The following is a 20254-nucleotide window of genomic DNA, read 5'->3' as shown; positions in this document are numbered from 1 at the left end:
TCATTAACATACTGTATCAGCATTGCTCACCACACCACCTCGCTTAACATAAGCAAGAGGTTGCAATGGAATGAGTACTAAGACCATAGTAAGCTGTAAATAAAACTTCACAACTTTAAGATAATTTCAAGAGAGTGCATATATGAAAGTTGAAAGATAAAAGGCAATGCATAATTTATTATTTCAGGTACCGACTGCTAAATTTTTCTTGACACCTGAAGTTTGGCATCAAAAAGCTTCTATAATAAGCTTCTCACTTGCATAACTAGTGAACTGTTTTAAAGTTTTACTTCCTTTACCTTCTGATAAGAACAGCAGCTTACATGAAGTTGGAGGGCTTGGGATTATTTCCAAATAACGAACAAACCAATCTGAAGTCATTAAAAAAAAAGGCAGCAAGTCTTAAAAACAACAGTTAATCTTCATAATTTAATATGCCATTTATAGTCATTCAAACATCTTACTGAATAGTTATGTACAAAAACCATTGAAAAGAAAAAGAATTTAGATGTTATCTTTCAAATGCAAAGTGCAATTAACAGAGCAAAGTTTCTTTTTGTTTTTGGTTTCATTTCTATTAAATTCACTGGCTACATAAGGGCCTAACAAGTATGCTGCCTACCCTAAAGTGAATGAGGATTTTATTTGTCATTAATTTGTTTATTTTCAATGAGCCTGGTGACTGACCGAGTCTTGCTCCAACCACAAATATGGTACATACATTGAAAATGCATCGTTTTCATAATTTTCAGTTTTACCAACTTCAACAAATTGAATAAGAACAATAGTAAGATCCCTAAAGTTCAAAAATAATAATAATTAACACCATAAAACTTGATATCAAGTAAGTTTGCACAAAACAGCCATCCTTGCACCAGAGTTCTACGGACAGCTTCCAAAGATGTTCACCCACAATAAACACTGTTCCTCTACAGTACTGAATGAGTTTTCTGAAATAAGATTTACATTTACAGACTTTCATGCATTACGTATTCACAATTTGGAAAGAAAAGGAAACCCTTCATACATATCAGCCTTTAATTTTATCCAATCATGAAATTTCTGTAAAGTTGATTTTTCTTGTGTTAGTATTTTTGCAGCTTTTCTCAGTTTTTCTTCATTTCGTTCTAAATAGCGAATTCCATCTGTCTGCAGCTGACTGAGTTTCTCCTTCCGACTTTCATCCAGAGGTATGTCTTCATTCATCAGAGGATTAAATCTGAAATAAGTGTCTGGTGGTAACAGTGCATCCAGCATGGTGTGAACTTCTGCATTGAAAACAAATGTAGGAAACTGTTACATTTACATGAGAGGCAAACAGTCCTACAATCTGAACAACAAGTGCTCTGGAGTGACATGACCCAGAAAGTGTAAATATGCGCTGCTTTACTAAGTACATTTTTTTCCACTATTGTCTTATACAAAGAAATAAAACTCATTTTGCAAATAACCCCATAGCTCTGCTTTTGCTGAAAGCTTCATCTTTTATTCTACGACAACTGCATTCATGATTATCAAGATGACTTTGTGAGCTATCCAGATACACGTATGTTCATTCCTTGATTAAAAAGAACACATTCTGAACAGCAGTAATGTAACTTACATATCCCCACTCGGGATACTCATGATTTGTTACACTCAATATTAATTGGAGAAGGTATTAAGAAACAGAGCTATATATTCAAATCTTACCTCAAAGTCTGCAGTAAAAAAAATACATAGTTTTGAAGCTTTCTTTAAACTGCAATTATTATGTATTATGAATACAGGTTTTGGCTTTGAAGTTTTCATGAATTGTAGAATATTTGAATTCTGAAAGTTAACCAGTACAGAAATAAACTGGCTATGTAATAGATTTATTTGTTCCTCTCTTTGCTTCTTCTTTTCTTCTCCTTCCACACCTCATTTCTCCCTCCTTTAAGATCTCTCCTCTTATATCTCCTTTAAACTTCCGTTTCCATGACTACTTCCAGCTTCCATCTCTTATTTCCTTCTTTGCATTCTTACCACTCCCTCTCTCAATTTATACAAATCCTGCTGGATTACTAGTGGAATTCTCATTTTTCAGGTACCTGCAGTTTACCTGTGTCATCAGCCACCTACTAACAGCTGAGACCTCATAAGCTAAAAGAGCTCAGCAACACTGAGCATCCACCACCTCTCTGGACAACCAGTTCCAAACGCTTGCTGGGTAAAAACAGCTTTCTGAAAGCAACCACTTAAAGCTCTCCTTTTGTTTGCATTTGATTTTGACACCAATAAAGTCAAACAAACATGATCTTGCAGGTTATATGACCTAGGCAGAAGTTTCAGTGGGTCAGACAGAGAGAAAGGGAAAAACAAAATGTTGCAAATCGCTCTCTGAATTGAAATTATAAGAATAATCAAAAAGCTGAAAAGAGCCAGAGAACAAAGACAAATTAAGACACTAACCTTCTGTGTCAGTCGCACTACTGATAACGTTTGTGAGTTTGGCTTTCAAACTGGTGTATGTGACATTTGTCTTCCCCGCACTTTCGTATCGGCCAGTACCCAGCGATACCAGACACTGCAGTGGAACATCTGGCCAAAGGCACTTGCACTCATGAACTGCCAGTGCAGAAGGATTATTTAGAAGCAAGCCTCCGTCCTGTAAATTAAAAATAAATGCAAAGGTTAATACTATATATGATGTGAATAAAACAAAATTGCAATTACAAACTGAACTGGTACAGCATTTTTGTATTAAAACATCTCAATGAAACAGGCAATAATTTTCATCTTTTGTGCAAGCGCTCTGTTTACGCTTTGCAGCAGCTACATAGCTAAGTTTCCTGGGCTTATGGACACTGTCAGATAATCTCTTGAATCTCTGGTCAGTTCTGCTGGTGTGAGTGAAAAGTTCAGACTAGGTAGGACCGACTGAGATCATGTAGTCCAAACCCCCTCCTTGCAGAGGATCAGCTGAAGCGTGCTGCCAAGGGCTATACCAGTTCAATTCTAAGTATCTCCATACATGGAGACTTCAAAACCTTTCTAGGCAATCTCTTTCAGTGTTTGACCCCCCTCATAATTTTCTTCCATTCAGGTGGAATGTAATGTGTTCTGATTTGCGTTGTTACTTCTTGTCTTTTCTAAGGGTATTCCCTCTTCTATATTCTCTCCAAACCTTTATTTATTTACACTGGTAAGATTCTCCTCCCCCACAAGTCTTCTCTTCTCTAGGCTGAGCAGTCCCTGCTCTTTGCTTGCTCTCATTTGAGATGCTCCCTTCATCATCTTTGTGGCCCTGCATTGAACTCACTCACTTAATTGGTAATCTTTGCTACTTCAGTAAGTGCTTCTGTCTTCTAGGCTTCTAAGACAGCCAACTTCAGAAGAGCATATTATATGCAAGCAATAGAATGTATGAACATAAGAGACTTTTGTTTTCAAGATTTCTGTAGTTAAGAACAGTAATTAATCATAGCAGAGGCCAAGATTTTTATAGGCACTCAAAAAACCATATAAAATATAGAAGAAACAGAATATAGATGAATATTTGCATAAGCATTATGCAAAAGCTCCCTGAACTACCTATATGCTGCACCTGTCCATCACATTACAAGAATAACAAAGAAACCAATGACATTCAAACAGAGCTTAAAATAAAGAACATTATGGAATTGCTCACATTTTACAGGAACTTTTATTAACTACAGCTGTACTAGACAAGTAGTAATGAGATTGCTGAGTTGGCTTTTTGTTGTTGTTGTTTATCAAGCTTCTATTTTAACCTACAAAAAGATCTTTGAACTGCTTCTGGACTACTGTCTGCTTTGCTCAAAACACTGCTAAAATGAATAGTCTTTGCAGTGCCTATTATCCTTGCTTACGTATAAATTTAATTCTACACAGAAAACAAAATACAAGGATGTCTTTGTCCTCGATACAATTCCCCACGAATCTTAATATGAAATCTTAATACGTATCTTCATGGTGCTTACTTATTTCTTTATAAACTAGATTAAAAAATGCTTACCAAATAATTTCCACTGATCTTGCCAATATAATTTAATTAAACATGATTTTTTTTCCACCATGGGAAAGCTTAGCATTATCAAAATATAGGGTGTTGTTAATAACAGAATACCACTGTATTTTTTATCAAACTTACAAATAAGACACCAAAGAAAAATAACACAGAATCATAGAATCCTTAGAGTTGGGAGGGACCTTTAAAGGCCATCTAGTCCAGCTTCCCTGCAGCGAACAGAGACACCACAGCCAGATCAGGTTGCCCAGGCCTTGATCCAGCCTCACCTTGAAAGTCCCCAGAGAGGGCGCATCAACCACATCGTTGGGCAACCTGTTCCAGTGCTTCACTATCCATATTGGAAAAAACTTTTTCCTCATCTCTGCCCTATTTTAGGGTGAAACCACTTCCCTTGTCCTAACACCACAGACCCTGCATAAGCGGTCTGTCTCTCCCTTTCTTATAATCCCCTTTCAGATACTGAAAGGACTCCATCAGGTCTCCCTGGACCCTTCTCTTCTCCAGGCTGAACAGCCCCCAGCTCTCTCAGCCTGTCCTCATAGGAGAGGTGGTACAAGGTTACAAGGGTAACTAATTTATTTTCTTCACCTTCAGATTATTATTGATAATGATCCAATCACTATTGTTTTTCAAATCAGCTTACTCTGACAAAGATGCTCATGATATTGCTCTTCTGCTTTCAATGATCAACTACTGAACTAGTAAGTAATGTTATTAGTTAAACTGAACTTTAAAAGACTCAATGAAGAAAGCACTGCAATGATTTAATTACAGATTTGCAGCTCCAGAAACATTAGAACACATTAAGTCAAAGAAAATTCTCACATTAAAAATATTGCACACATTTTAAAAATAGCTTCAATTATATCACACGTATGTGAATTGTAAGAAAAACAGTTTAAAAAAAAATCCAGTTCTAAGATCAAAAATAACCAGAGATTGACCCTTCTAATATTCTGATAATTGTCTTCTCTGTCTTCATAAAATTGCACAAAAAGTCCTTTCTGAGACACATGAGGTTTGTTCCCTAAACACCTCATATTTTATGAGCGCTGCTCTAGAAGCAATGCTTCTTATTTTATTATGCTGGTCCACGACGTCAGAGGCAGATGTTGGTGGTTTGGCAATAGTGGTTAAACCTTCCCACCAATATTCCATTCTATGCTGTTGCTGTGTGACAGATGGCAGCAGAGGGGCAGTCTGACAGAATGGGGTCTGACATGGAAGCGCAGATAAAGCCAAGGTGTGTCACTGAATTCCTCCATGTAGAAAAGATTGTACCCATTGACATTCATCAACACTTGCTGAATACTGATGGAGAACAAACAGTAAATGCAAGCACAGTGAGGCAGCAGTTGGTACATTTCAGCAGTGAAGACAGTGACAGTGGTGCACCTCCCCCTGTGCAGGTTTCTGCAAGCACAGCAAACAGGCTTTTGTTCATTAGTGGCAAAAATGCACAGCTAACGATGGTGACTGTGTTGAAAAAGTGTTGTGTAGCTGACAATTTGTTCTATCAGATAGTGCTATTGTGCTATTTGTATCTGCTGTAGCTTCCATGGAAATAAACAGGAGGAATTACTTTTAGAGCAAATGTATGTATAATTGAAGAGCATAGATTTAATGGACCCACATTGGATAGCACAATTCTGCTCTCCTAATGCCTTCATACAAAAATAAATAATGTAAATAAAACAGCTTCTTTATGCCATATATAGCAACACAAAAATCTTGTTGACAAAGTTACAATTTTAATTACACTATGAGCTTCAGAAGCCTGGCCCCAAACCTTTTAAGTTCCCAGTAGAATGTGTTGCCCCTTCTACCTATATTGCTATGGTATAGCACTGCCTGTGCGAGAAACAACAAAGAGAGACAATATGAATAGTATACTAGATACACTACTATTATCAACGTACATTTTCATGAATGAATACTAATAGCATATTGGGCTAAAAGCATAACAATCAGTAAGTCAAATGAAATGATTATTCCTTTAATTCAGTATTCATGAGGTCACACTGGGAATACTGTGTCCAGTTTTGGACACTCTGTAACAAGACACTGGAGAGATGGGATGAGGACAGTAAAGAAGCACTAAGATTGTTTTGGAACTGAAGAAAATGACATAGCAGATGATGCACAGAACTGGATTTATTTAGCCTGAAAAAAGAGAAAGTCAAAGAGGAGTCATATCACAGACTTCTGTCTAAGGGGGAGAATCTCTAGCTAGACTCTTTAAAAAGTGCAGACAGAAAGCTGTAGAATCTCTGTTCTTGGATGTTTTCAAAATTCAGCTTGGTGAGGCCCTGGGAACCTGACCCAACTTTGAAGTTTATCCTGCTTTGAACAGGAGGCTGGACCAGACAACCTCCTGAGGCCTCATTCTCTTTCATTTTCCTGAGGTTCTACACTCTTTAAAGAAAAAGAACATGAATCATGTTATGTTGCATGTTATTTTAGCTGTAAAACAAACTTTTAAAAGCCTTTCTTACAAAATACAGAACTACACCAGTGTAGTCTGGAGTCTTAAAAAAAAAACACCACAAATATGCATTTTTCACACACAGCAAAATGACAAAATTGCTGATCAACATCCACAAAAATATGCAATTGTCTGACTATGTGCCAGGCAACCAGCCAGAGCAGACCAGTGACTCACTTGCATTGTTCTTCCATTCTTAGATTGTCCTTGACTACATTTCACCATCTCCTCTCATTCACTTAGTTCTCGGTGTAACTGCAAACTTTTTCACTTCCCAAGCATACAAAGTTACCCCTTCCCTGTGCTGCTACAGTCAGCACACTGGCAACTCTTACACACTCCTTCATACTCCAAACTTTGCAAAACCACCTCACACTTCAGTCATCTTAATTTGCAGACAGTACACTGAGCACAAAGTGCCAGGGTAGGAACATTACTGCAAGCAAGTGCTGAAGAGGGGTATGTAACTTCGCTAGTGACATCATGCAGGTTAACAGTAGGGAAGAAAACTTAAAAAAAATAAAAATCTGATAAAAATAATGGAGGTAATCAAACAAATCTTAAAATGGAGCTTAATACACGTATAAACAAGCTTGGCTGTGACAGCAAAGCACTGAAGTCACGCACTTGGACTTGCTTTCAGTCTTTTGCCAAAGGCTTTTCAAGTGGCAAACATTGAGTTGTTATACTTTGCTTAACATTTTATGAAGTAATTCCCAAGTGAAATTTATGAAACATTCCTCTTCCCAATACAGATTTCTCTAGAACTTCTCAATGCAAGCATAACCTTACTTTTAGGGCCCAGTGTTAGTTAGCTATACTAGAGCTGTAGTTAATACTTTCTCCAAGTATTTTGACAGTTACAAAGCAGAGGAGGCTCCCTTGTGCTTTGACTACCAGATCAATTTATTTCAAACAGAAGTGCACTTTTTGTAGGTATACGCTCCAATGAAATCTCTTTGGTAAAGATTCCTTGCTCATGCAGTTCTAGGCATTAAGGTAGGCATGCTTAAATATTGTCAAATGTTCCCCATTTACTTCATAATCCAAAGGAAAATACACAGAGACCTCAAATAAAAGAAGTGCTCCAGACCATTCAGGAGCCTCAGAAAGCACAGAACCTTCTGAGAATTCTTGTTTTATGTAAATAATTAAGGTGAACATGCATAAAATCACCACTCAGCTATTCAAACCAGTAATTTTAAAACAGTTCTTCAACTGAAGATGTTATAAAAAAGCAGTTTGAATCACACTTTACTGTGGATAGTTTTGTTTTTCTTTTTTAAATGAAGTTCAGAACACATTGTTTACCCATAAGCTATCACTTCATTTCTTTATTTTGTCAGTCTCAAGTTGTGCCTTCTAATTGCTGTGTGCAGCATCCTCAAGTTTCACTTAAGTGATGTTAAGCTTCATGAAGAAAATAATCTAGCACTGGCTGAAGGATATGACTTAAGAAAGCCAAGTCTGACATTTGGAAGCTGAGTTTGCAGGCTCCATAGTAACCATTTCACCTCAGTGCTTATGCAGACATGCTTTGCATTTTAGCTCACTTCTACAGACTTGCTCTGTTGTTTACTTTCATTGTAAATACGGAAGGACTGGAAAAAGTACAAAGCGATCACAGGCTAAGACAAGACAGGCTAAGATTCTGAAAAGACTTTGAAAAGTACTTTTCAAATTCTGTGTTTATAAGTCAACATAGAAATAATTAACAGACGCAGATTCAGAACAAGGTTTACTGTTTCAAATGAAGACTTGAAGACTCTCCGCACTACGGTAAGAGATCAGTGCTCTGAAAAATTAAAACACTCCAAAAACATTTAGCCTGGTTTCCTTAAATAAAAAGTAAGCTTTGCCAAATCATTCTGCAAAACCAGCTCAGTATGTTCATCTGAGCAGCAGTGAAGGTTCTCAGTGTAGAAGACAGGAGTGAGAATACGAATGCATTCCTCCTGCACATCAAGCTTCTAAGAATTTCAGAATGAGATTCTGAATGAAATTCAGATGCTCCTTTAATGTTCCTCATCCTTATTTTTCTAAAAAGTAACAATGCCACACTACGTTGTATATATATATATATATATATATATAAATCCCATGCTAAATGCTTCTGAGAGCTACCAATCACTATTGCTAAATATTTAATAATTATTTTGCATTATTTTTTCTTCTACATTAGCCATGTTTGCTCTTGACATTTTTTTTTTTTGGAATGAATGGTCGGCAGAGGTATAGCGCTAGGTGATTATCTTAAATTATTAACTCATCCCAGCAGGTCATTAATTCACAGAAAACGACCAGCTGCTCTGAAGACATTACTGAATTAATTTTTATGTCAGACACAGAAAATGTACTTGCGTTGTATTGGTGAAGATTTACTAGAAAGAATTATTGGGCAATGAAATATATACTCGGATATTCCATTAAAGGCATGAACTGTGTACCACATTTAATTACATTAATTAAGCAACGAACGATGGAATTTAAAATGTGGTTCCCCAACAACAAACAAGAAAGGATCATAGTGTGCAGTGTAAATAAAAAAAAGCCAGGTTGTGGTTAAGTCTACACTGGCCCCAAACACACATCCCAACTTCTGTTCTTCCTGTTGTGTTTGTAAAGCACAGGCAGTGCTAAAGAGGAGTTTTATCTTTCATACTGTGAAGTCAAATGAAATTAGTCCATTATTCTTTTTGAACAGAACTATTCAAACTATTTCTATTATTTCATAGTTTCACTCTTTATGATGCAGATGCTTTGCTCAGTTTCAATGTAATAAAATCTAACAGGTTCATAACTACAGGATTTGAAAATTGACAAAATTTAAGAAAAAGCAAGTTAATTACTGGAGGTAATTCACATGAAGGAGTGAGCATTTTGATATAAACAACCTAGTATTTGTATTGTCAATTTTGAGGAGAGGGGGTGTAAATACCAATAAAAGAAGAGTTAATTAAACTAGAGAACAGTAACAGGCACAAGGAGAATTCGTATCCACTATGAACAGCTACAAATAAACAAAATCAGAAATCTTCTGGCCATCAAAAGATGAAGAAATATCCTCCAAAAAATAACCTTCTACAAGGGTAGCAACAGCAAAGACAGCTTTACATGTTTATGAACTACAGTCTATAATGCAACTGGCAACGATGACAGAGGACTGGATTTGACCCAAGGCAAACTGTTTTGATCTGTACTCTCTTGTTTTTTTTTCCCCTAAGGAAATGCCAGCTGAAATAATTCTCAAAAATGAGACAAAAATATATAAAAAGGTACACTACTACTAAAGACATAGTTGGACACATAATGCAGTAGAAGAAAAACTGCAATGTAAAGAATCATCAAAGAGATCTCCAGCCTGCTTGGGATTTGCAAAATTAGCACTATAGATTAATCCATGCAATAAAAGAGAAGCTCAGCACAGGAAACAGGGCTTAGGCATTGTACCCCATTCAACTAATGCGAATGTACTTGGTATTCACCAATCAACTTCATGCACATTTTCTATGCATGGTGAAGAGTATCACCACTGTGGTACTAAGACCTGCATCCATGACAAAAAGAAGGCAGTTTCCTAAACTAAACTACAATGCAGAAGGCAAATCAGAGCGGATGGCACATGCCAAAGCATGAAGCAATTACTTGCAACATGCATCAGATCATCATATATCATAAACAAGCACTCTCTTAGGCTTTCCTCCACAATGACCATCACAATGCTATTTCATAAGGAAATATGGTCCCTTCCAAGTCACTATTAGACAGATGTACAGCTTAAAATAAAAATTACAGGTATCAATGATAGAAAATAGTCCTTTATGATCTCCTAAGAAACGATGGCCAGTGATGTCAGCACTTTAGAGGAGCAACCTAGACTGACTAGACACACTACTGCACTGCCTCAGCTCTTAATTTTTTTTTTTTAATACCAGTCTATTCTGATTTTACAAGATTTAGCAAACACTAGCTGGTAAATGGTGTTAATCAGGACACATGGATTGAGGAAGTAAAGAAAAAAAAAATGCAAAAAAAAAAATAATGCAATCTAATACAGCTCCTTTGGGAGTGATTTTTTTTTTCTTTTTCATATAAGCACACTGAAATATTACATTTACAGTAACAAATCACTCTGAATCATGGTAGATACACATCATAATGCTTCCAAATTAAATGCCTAAATAATACACACACCCTCTATTTCCTTTCACTGAACAAATCTTCCAGAACCAAGTCATTTAGCAAGTCTCTGCAGGGAATCCTAAAAGCAGCCTGCTCTGCAAAGTAACACTGCTGCAGTAAACACAGCATTTTCATGAAGGCTGGTAAACTGCCCTTTGGCCATTCACCCTATGAGCTGCTAAGGAAATCCATAGAATCCACAGGAGAAAACGAACTGCATATATCCACGTAGTGAACGAAATGCGTATGGCAACAAGTAGACAGAGAAACAAAGAAATATTTGTTTCTATCATTGTGAGAACAAGATACACCTATTAAAGCACAGTCTGCATAAGCTCTGGTGCATGCTGATCACCGTGGCATATCCTAAGAATGAAAAGAACTCCAATGTGACCTATATTCTATGTCTTCTTAGAGCCTGGGAAGTACCCTTGAATCTAATTTTAAAAGCTACCATGTAAAACCAATTAGGGTAGGATCTATTAAGTGAATCACTTTTGAAGGCCTCTCTCATAACAAGCTACAAACATGAAATGGCGCTTGCAAATTTACCCTCGACTACAAGGAAAGAAGTCTGAAGAATATGAAGAAAATGTGTTTTTTTTTTCCTCCCTCCACTGAGAGGAAACCTGAAATTTTAGTTACATATTATATTACTGTATATATATATATAATTTTATTTCTAGTTCATGTTCTCACCATATGCATTGTTTCTCCTGGATTATTAATGCTCAACTAACAGATTAGCTGCCGATTTCTCAACCACTTCAATATTTGATCTTGCTCAAAGGTGGTCTGGAAAATATTACTTGAGCACTACTGTAAGTCAACACTAGTTTTGTATTAAATGAATTGTAACAAAGCAGTGAAATCATGGGAACATACTTAAGAAGAAGTCATGTTGAACAGTGCATATTTTATTTTGAGAAAAATGTATGGCTTTGTTAAATTTCTTCCCATCCTCCCCATGCCCTAATTCATCAAGTTTAGTTTTTAACCGTAAAATCAAGTAAGTGAAGTGTGCATAATGATTGTTAAATCTCAAATTACTCTATTAATTAATTGGCAATTTGCTCAGCATACTGCACTGTCTACTGAAGTGATACTGTTGAACAGCTAAAAAAGAAATGCTTTTTACATGACAGAACAGCAATTTAAAAAAAAAAGACACCGTCTGTGAGAAGTAGGGGGAAAAAAAAAAAATCACCGGCTGTAGCAGGCCTGGAGAGAGCTTAAGAGACACTCAGTGCTTCTTAAATAGATTTTGATATTAAAAAGCTGATATGTGGCAATACAGCTTGTACACTGTGACATCATGACTCGGTCTCTCTCGACTTGCACGGTTCCTGGAGAAGCATGTTACAGGGATTAAATCCCTTTGAATGCTAATGTCTTCCTCTTTTGAACCACAAAGAATATTAATCCTCCTCTCCTCATCTACCAACAGCTGCGCTGTTTTTCCTTCTTGACAGAGTGGAACAAGATAGCATGGCACAGTTGACCTGAATGTAAATATTGCTATTTGTTTTCTTTTTTTTTTTTTTTAACTGCTTAATTTTTTTAATGAAAATTTAACAAACCTGGCATCAAGTTATCAACTGCACAAATAAAAACAAACCACTCGGGCACCTGGAAATATCTTTTAGCAGTTATATCAGAAGAGTTATAGAAATAATTTATTAACTTATTAATAAATTAACACACTACAATCCTCTCAAACATTTACAGAGGCTAATACAGAAAGTGAGACTGGAACGTTCCCAGAGAGAGGGCATGACTGTGTGTACACAAATACACATGCATGTATAAATATATATGTATAGATGGAAATGTGAGTGTTAAAGTGAGCAGCCACAGTTCAGCTCAGGCATGACTGCAGCATATACAGCTAGAGTTACAAAGAACATCTTTAAGAACTAATCTCAACCTTACACACACCTCTCATTCAACTCTTTCATGCACTCTGAGAAAGACATCAATTTTAACAAAGGCTAGATAAAATAAAAAGAGAATATGTAGACTGACTATAAAAAAACCACTATGTTTCCATTGTAAAAGTAAGTATTTTCACACATTTGAAGTCAAATCAAATGACAGAACGTCTTTCATTCAGATTTCAACATACAATTGAGTGATAAGCCAATACAAAGCCTGGCATCTATATAAAATCCTTCAGAGTCCCAAATGACAGTGCTGAGAAACAAATCTCATTGTATTTACCATTCAGAATTTTCCAAGGCCTTTTATGAGTATTTTCACATTTTGGCCTTCTCTATTTTCTGAATCATGTAGAAACACAAGCAATGCAGAAGTAGATTATATATAGGACAAACTAGAAAAGATTACGTTGGTAAATTAATACAAGTTTCCAATCCATTAAAAAAAAAAATCCACAGAGGACCATCATATTTCCTACATTGTACTACAATATTGAATCTTTTGGCATACAATGAATGCATACTATATTGATGAATTAAAAAAAAAATCATACTACTGCCTAACAATGGCATGCTTCATTTGTATCTGTAGTTCAAAAGTAATGCAATCTGTTAGTGTGCAGGCTTAAAGTGATAAATAGAAAAGAGTAAGTATTTCCATGTAAACTATAATAGCACCATATACGATACATCACATTAACGTTCTTGGCCAGTTACAGTGAACTTCAATAATGATGCTTGACCAAATCTACTAATATTTAAAAGAACTATATTAATCTATTGAAAAAAAAAATCCTGGAGCTGAAATACTAGTTAAAAAGCTATTTTAACCAGAAAATATTACTGAATTTCATATTCCATTTAGAAGTATTTATGCATATGTACTGTTTTCAATCTTGAACACTTAGTAGAAATAAAACTCCTTGATCATCTTACATTTTCCACTGAGGTACCATTACATTCAAAAACATACATGTGACAGTTTGCTGAAGACAAGGAGGTTCTTCCCTCAGGATCAAAACAAGGTAATTCAAGGTAATTTGAATGCGCACTGATGCAAATTAAATCTGATACACAAATCCGCATGCAAACAGTTACGTAGCATTTGCCATATAGAACCATGCTAGTCTGCTGTCTAGTAAAAAACAAGCACATCCCATGTGTTAAGAAAAATAATCTGGGGAAAAAAATCAGTAAGGTTTGAAAGACAAAAGACAACAACCCAAAAAATGTTAAAGAGTTCAAGACTATTAACATATCATGCTTGGAAAGAATATAGATTTTTCAGATTATATGGAAGAATAACAAGAAAATCTAGCATCTATTTCTACTACAATAAACTGCTTTAATACTGAAAACATATTTAATTCTCCATAGTTTACCACGGTGTACTCCCTGCAAAGAGAACACAAAACCTACAGTCTTACGAATTTTGTAGAATTAAGCAAGCCACATCCTAATCTCTTACATTTTAGCAATCCAAATACACCAAATAGAATGTTTTAAGAAAGAACCGTGAGTTTGTGAGGCAATGCTGATTCTATCGTAGGGAAGGGATTTGTCCAAAGAACTCCAAGTAAGGAAAATGAACTAGAAGTCATTCTAACTATATATCTGAGAATATTGGACTTGATCTCTAATAACATTAATCATAATGTTACATTCTCTAGTCTGGTAAATAGGACTTAAAGTGAATATAAGTGGTATTACTATCCACTTTAATACACTTCACCAAAGTCTGGCAGTTCAGTACTCTGTAGAAGTTTAAAATCATACTATAGAGCTATTCTTCATATGGAAGCACAGACTGACTTTGATGTGCTCTCAATTCAAGGAAAAGAGGGGGTAGGATGGTGAGAAGAGGAAGAAAAGTGCCTTGCATAGCTTAACTCTGACCGATCAAGTAGTTAAGGAGCAGCTTGGAGCAGCTCCAAAGACTAAACCAGCTCTCTTTCCAGTTCTGCTTGGACAGGTGGAAGACGACCGTGTTTCAAGATTTCAAAAAGAATATCTGATGTGCCACTCCCTTTTTAGCTTTACAGAAAAATAAAATAACTTATTTGCTTATTTCAGGTGGCATTTGATTAAAATGCTTTGGGGATAACCAGACAGCATACAAAATTAAAAAAACAAAAAGGCCCTAAACTGAAAGGAAAAACAGAGTATGAAGAAAATAAAAGTACTCTCAATCTGGTGGATGCAGTAAGGTTATTCTGCCCTTCATGAGAACGTTACCCCCTAACTTGCATAATTTTTATATATCTGAACACAATTATGCCAGCTCCTTATAAATGCTATTTCAAAATACAGCTTACCTTTTGAAATCACCATTTTCAATCATTACATTTAATGAGTATTTGATGTTTTTGCAACACACACAAAATTGCCAAAAAGAACTCTCAATTAATTAATGTTTAAAATTAGATAAATTCATCTACTATGAGTGAGTTAAGTACACTACACACTAAAAAGTTATCTTACACTAAAGGAAATGGATAAGGTCTACAATAAACTCTCTCATTAAGCCTTCCAGAAACCTCAGCAACTGCAACTGTGTACGTTACAGAAAGAGAAACTGAGCACTGGAAAAAGAAATCTATATGAAATGTTAGATACCCTCAAATCCTTGTGTATTGCATACATACTGCTTTATGAGTCTACAAGCCAAGGCCTACAGTTTCCTCAAGTATTTTCACTCTCTCCTAATATCACTGATAAAGCAGGAGAGCTCAATCTAGGCAGAAAATGTGCACAGACTTGCTTTCAGTTTCTTCACAGGATTGTTACAGACAAGTTTCTGCACTTTCCTCCTATGCTGCTTTTTCAAATTAAATTCTGTTTTGCCTTTCTATCATTGCTTCCGTTTATTGACTCTTAGCATATTATTTGTTAGCCTTTAAACTTCGGTATTACTTACGCATATGACAATGCTAATGAGATTCTACAGTATTTTAATAAATACCATAAGAAATTCTGGATGTGGTCCTGGTACATTTATGCTTAATTATGGTACACATCACACAAATATGCCATCGTTGCTTTCCATTGGTTAAGATTAATGCCGTCATGTGAACTAATGGTGGAAATACAACAGATGCTTTCTTTATAAGTCCTATAATGCAATCCTATGCTGTCTTTGCTGAAGGCCTTGGATTCAGTCATCCTTCACAGCCCTTTCTGCAAGAGATCTATAATATATCTTTTCCAAAATAAACACTACTACATTTAAATAAATACTATAAAAAGGATTCTTTCAAATTTGGAGGTATAGAATAAACAGTCAACAAGTACTGAAGGACAATAACAAAAGTTAAAAAAAGATGTACTACATAAAGTTAATTTCCTTTTTTCTTTACCACTCACAGTCACCAAGAGAAGCTGTAATACAATAAAACAGCATTCGCTGTTAATAGGATATATCACTTCACACTCAAGTGAATTTCTTTTGAAGCTGTCTTCTGAATTTAATCTTACTGCCCTAGCATCTCTTATTCTTTTTGCTTTTCAACTTGGAATCAGTGTAGAACTTAATAAGGTATCAGCAGAAAGAAGTAAAACATAACATAAACAGAAATTATTCATTAATAAAATGAAGCACTGAAACATGCAACTTGAAATTTTCACACTTTGCAGTACTGTGAGATGGAAAGCCATACCATCCATCTAGCGAAATAACGCTCAATGAAATACCAGATGTAAGCAGGAAGTCAAAGGCCATTTACAACTCATATAAAGTTCCCTCCCAGGCAGAGAAGAAAGGAACAGTAGAAAAACTTAAGTTCATATTAGGAAGCCTACAATTTTTAAGCCAGTGCCATTCTCTGGTTCTATAAAGGCTATACATGTGGAAGAAGTGTTCTTCCTTGCTCCTACCAGCCGTAGATTTTCTTTCTGCTACAAAGGTATTTTGATTAATTCTGATTTTCAAGCATTATACCTAGAAAAATGCTTTCTCAAGGCTAAAATTTCAACTTACCTGATGAAGATCATTGCCCAAAACGTATTCCTGGAAGTACCCTGGTGCAGCTGATGATGCTCTAATGGCCTGCCACAGTTTATACTGACAGCCTCCAATATAATGAGACTTAACACCAGGGAAGTGGTTGTAGTTTCTAAAAACAAATGCTTTCAGTGGTGTTCCTCTGTTTACAATGGTGCTTACTGCAGCTACCTAGAGAATTGAAAGGAATAAAAATCAAGTAATAAAAGACAAGGACAAATTCCCAAACTTATAAAAATTCAATTTATACATTAAATGCTTCTCAGGAACTCTGCTCAGTGTGTATTTACTAACTTTTAAAATAATGCCTATGTAAATTTTAAATGATAAAGAGAAAATAACAAAACAACACAACCTCCCTAAAGATAAGGCTTTTTTAAACCTCTGTTTCTATTTTGTTTCTTTCAGAAGCGCACGAAAACCAAGAACAATTCTCACAGTATCCAACAATGTAACAATGGTATGAAATACATACATTTAACATATCAATCAATTCCTCCTGGAAGACAATTACTTAACATTGCAACTTAAATTAAAGGACTCTTTAAAGGACTCAGAAAGGATCTCTTCTAAAAAGAAAAAAATCTTTGAAAGATTTTCTTGCAAGGATTTTTTGTAAGGACACTAAGACATCTTTAAGTCACATAAATTTATGTGAAAAGTCAAAGCTGTATTTCCATTTAAAAAAATGCACAATTACAAAATTCAGCATATTTACCAGATATAATCACATGAGGTGGGCGTACCTATAATTATGGATAAGCATTAGAATATGCAAGACCTTTTAGCAATGATGCAGCCAGTCTGTCTGACACTGTTTAGAACAATACAGCAGACAAGTGGGTGTTCAATTCTATTTTGTCTATTGTTTATTACAGAGCAGGTTTTTTTCTGTGAAACACTGCTCAGCACCAGCATTACTAGCAGCTGACGCTGTGATATCACTGGATTCATTTTCATTCTTCAGCTAAGTCAGTCATCTCATTTACAATAAGCTTACCTTTGGAAAGAAAACAAGACAAGTATTACTACTACGTGAAAAAAGAAAAACAAAAAACAAAACAGAAGTAAAATGTATGCATGACTGTATTCTGTCATTTGTCAGAGGAAAACTTGTCTGTTTTATCAAAAGGAAGGCCTGGTTCTAAGCACTGCTTTGAAAAATTTAATTAATTAAAAAACCTATGAAATCAATGCTTGAGCTTTTTTTTTTTTCTTTACATTACTCATATTTTACTTCTTGAAGTGCAACTTGTAAAATACTGAGCACATTTTGGAAAAATCCATCTCTCTTCAGGAATTAACAGTTTACCCAACTGTTCATTTTATTTTGATTTTACTTGCCTTGTAAAGAGTGCAAGCACTACAGAGTGATTACTACCAACAACTAGTTTCAATTCTATTTATATTCACATTTTATTACTGAAGAACATGGAATGATGCCAAAGATCCCAGTTCAAAGATAACTTTCAAGTCAGTGTAGGCTAGTTTCTCTCTCAGAAAGTAACATACCACTCCATCCTTTTCATGTCCTTGTTTTAGACATGGACGAGGAACGCAGTCAGTCAAGCACGTGTTTCTATGTTTAGAAAAATGTGAATGTCTTCCATTTAACAGTAAAGCATTGAATATAGTGCTATGACACCAAAACACCTGTTAATTACAGACTGTTCTGAAATATATGCTATTATATTTCTCTTCTTTCTTCACACCCTATCCTTCACCAAAAATAAAATGCTTTCTCATCTTTCATGCTGTTTCTGTATATAACATCCCTTCAATTAATTGGTGCCCTTCAGATACAGAAGAGTAGAGATCTCAGGGTCAACAAACAAGACTGAGGAAAACCTGGTTATCCAGATAAAGTGAAGAGACTCTTTTCCCTTACTGCACAGTAAGAAATATCACATTTGACATGATGAGTCACAAGGCAACTAGCAGGGTTGCTGACCACTAGATTAAGCACTAGACTGAGTTATCCGGGGCCCCATCCAGCCGGGCCTTGAGCACCCTCAGGGACAGGACATCCACATCTCTGTGCAACATACTCCAGCACCTCACCATCCTCAGTCAAAAACTTCCCACTTTAAATACTGGAAGGCCATTTTCCAGACTCAACAAGCCCAGTTTCCCTCAGCCTGTCTTCATACAAGAGGTGCTCCAGCCCTCAAATCATCCTCATGGCCACCCTCTGAACCCTCTCCGAAAGCACCACATATTTCTTTGCCCCAGACTCAGAGAAAGTACTTCAAATGGGGCCTCAAGAAGGCAGAGTAGAGAGAGACAATCACTCCCTCACCCTGCTGACCACCCCTTTTTTGATGCAGCCCAGGATACTGTTGGCCTTCCAAGTGCACACTGCTGGTTCATGTTGTTTTTCATTGACCAGGACCCCCAGATCCTTCTGGGCAGGGCTACTCTCAATGAGCTCTTCTCCCAGTCTGCACACATGAACTTAGCAACACTTTGTACTTAGCCTTATTGAACCTCATAAGTTTTACATGAGCCCACCTTTCAAGTCAGTCAAGGTCCCTTTGGACAGCATCCCCTCTTTCTGTCACATCAACTGCAGTACTCAACTTGGCACTGTCTCCAAACTTGCAGAGGGTGTACACAGCCCCATCATCTATGTCACTGATAGAGATGTTAAAGAGTACAGACCCCAAGATGTACCAGACCCCTGGGGGCCACCACTCCTTACCAGCCTCCATCTGGACATAGAACCATTTACCATTTCTCTGCTTACAAACATGAAACATCTGTTAACTTACAGTATTAACTAAAAACATGAGAAATTGCTATAGAAATCTACGCTTGTAAAGAATTTTTATTCTTTAGAAGCATGGGTTATCTTATACAGATGCTTGCAGAGTTTATCAGTGCTCACATTTTTTTTTTTTTTAAATAATTATTCTTCCCCTGATAATACTTAAAGAGCATATAATTAGTATTTATATTAGAACACTGTACTTACCTTTGGACATTTAGAATTTCGTGCAGTTTCAATCATTAGATTTGAGCCCATTTTTTCTCTACAAATAAATGTAGAAAAATGAAAATGCTCCATGAGTTTTATCATGAACAAAAAATATAAGGGGTTATAAAAACGTACAAGTATTCTGCATTTAGAAGAAACAATGCTTGGATTTCACTTCAATAATCAGGTTTTTGCAGTTAATTTCAGTGGACCAATGCTTCATCTTTCTAGACTGTTAGAAGTGAATTTGAAGAGTGACTGAGGCCTTGATTCAGTTACTCACTTCATCACACAACAAAAAATTTATCATGACTACACAACTACTTTACGAGAGCAAAACAAAGTACTTTGCTGCATTTCAGAATAATAATAATAAAAAAAAACACAGCAATCTCATCAAGAAGCTTTATAGGAATAAAAGCAAACGTTTTCCATTATGAGAACAGAAGCCAAGAAAATAAACGCATCATCCTGCATGATTTAGAAGAATATTTTCCATAGCAATAATTCAGCATGCATTTAGCATTCATTTTATAGGTGGAATGTTTTCCATATCTTGTATTCTAATCACTAATGAGAGGCTAACTTTCCAGGTACAGGACACCAGCTGCTATAATTATACTAGATAATAACCTCTTAGCAGCTTTGACTTGTGTTT

General features: G+C 35.9%; 1 protein-coding gene across 3 annotated transcripts in view; it reads right to left on the bottom strand.

Annotated features, from left to right (window-relative positions):
• Positions 1 to 410: 410 nt before the first annotated feature.
• PNPLA8 (patatin like domain 8, phospholipase A2) overlaps positions 411 to 20254 on the bottom strand; it is a 34988-nt gene continuing 15144 nt past the window's right edge. For 2 of the 3 annotated variants that reach the window (XM_031589587.2, XM_031589589.2), the window contains exons 7-10: positions 19594 to 19651; positions 16596 to 16790; positions 2434 to 2629; positions 411 to 1268 (exon numbers count right to left, since the gene is read on the bottom strand). In XM_031589587.2, coding sequence (XP_031445447.2) covers positions 994 to 1268; positions 2434 to 2629; positions 16596 to 16790; positions 19594 to 19651 — 724 coding nt within the window. In that variant the 3' untranslated portion in view covers positions 411 to 993. Of the gene's footprint in view, positions 1269 to 2433; positions 2630 to 4854; positions 5429 to 16595; positions 16791 to 19593; positions 19652 to 20254 lie in introns of those variants that run through there. The other variant, XM_031589590.2, reaches the window with a different exon arrangement.

Source organism: Phasianus colchicus, chromosome 1, assembly GCF_987193195.1.
Source record: "Phasianus colchicus chromosome 1, bPhaCol1.hap1.1, whole genome shotgun sequence".
In the NCBI taxonomy this organism is placed as follows: domain Eukaryota; kingdom Metazoa; phylum Chordata; class Aves; order Galliformes; family Phasianidae; genus Phasianus; species Phasianus colchicus.
This window is presented reverse-complemented; position numbering and strand designations above follow the sequence as displayed.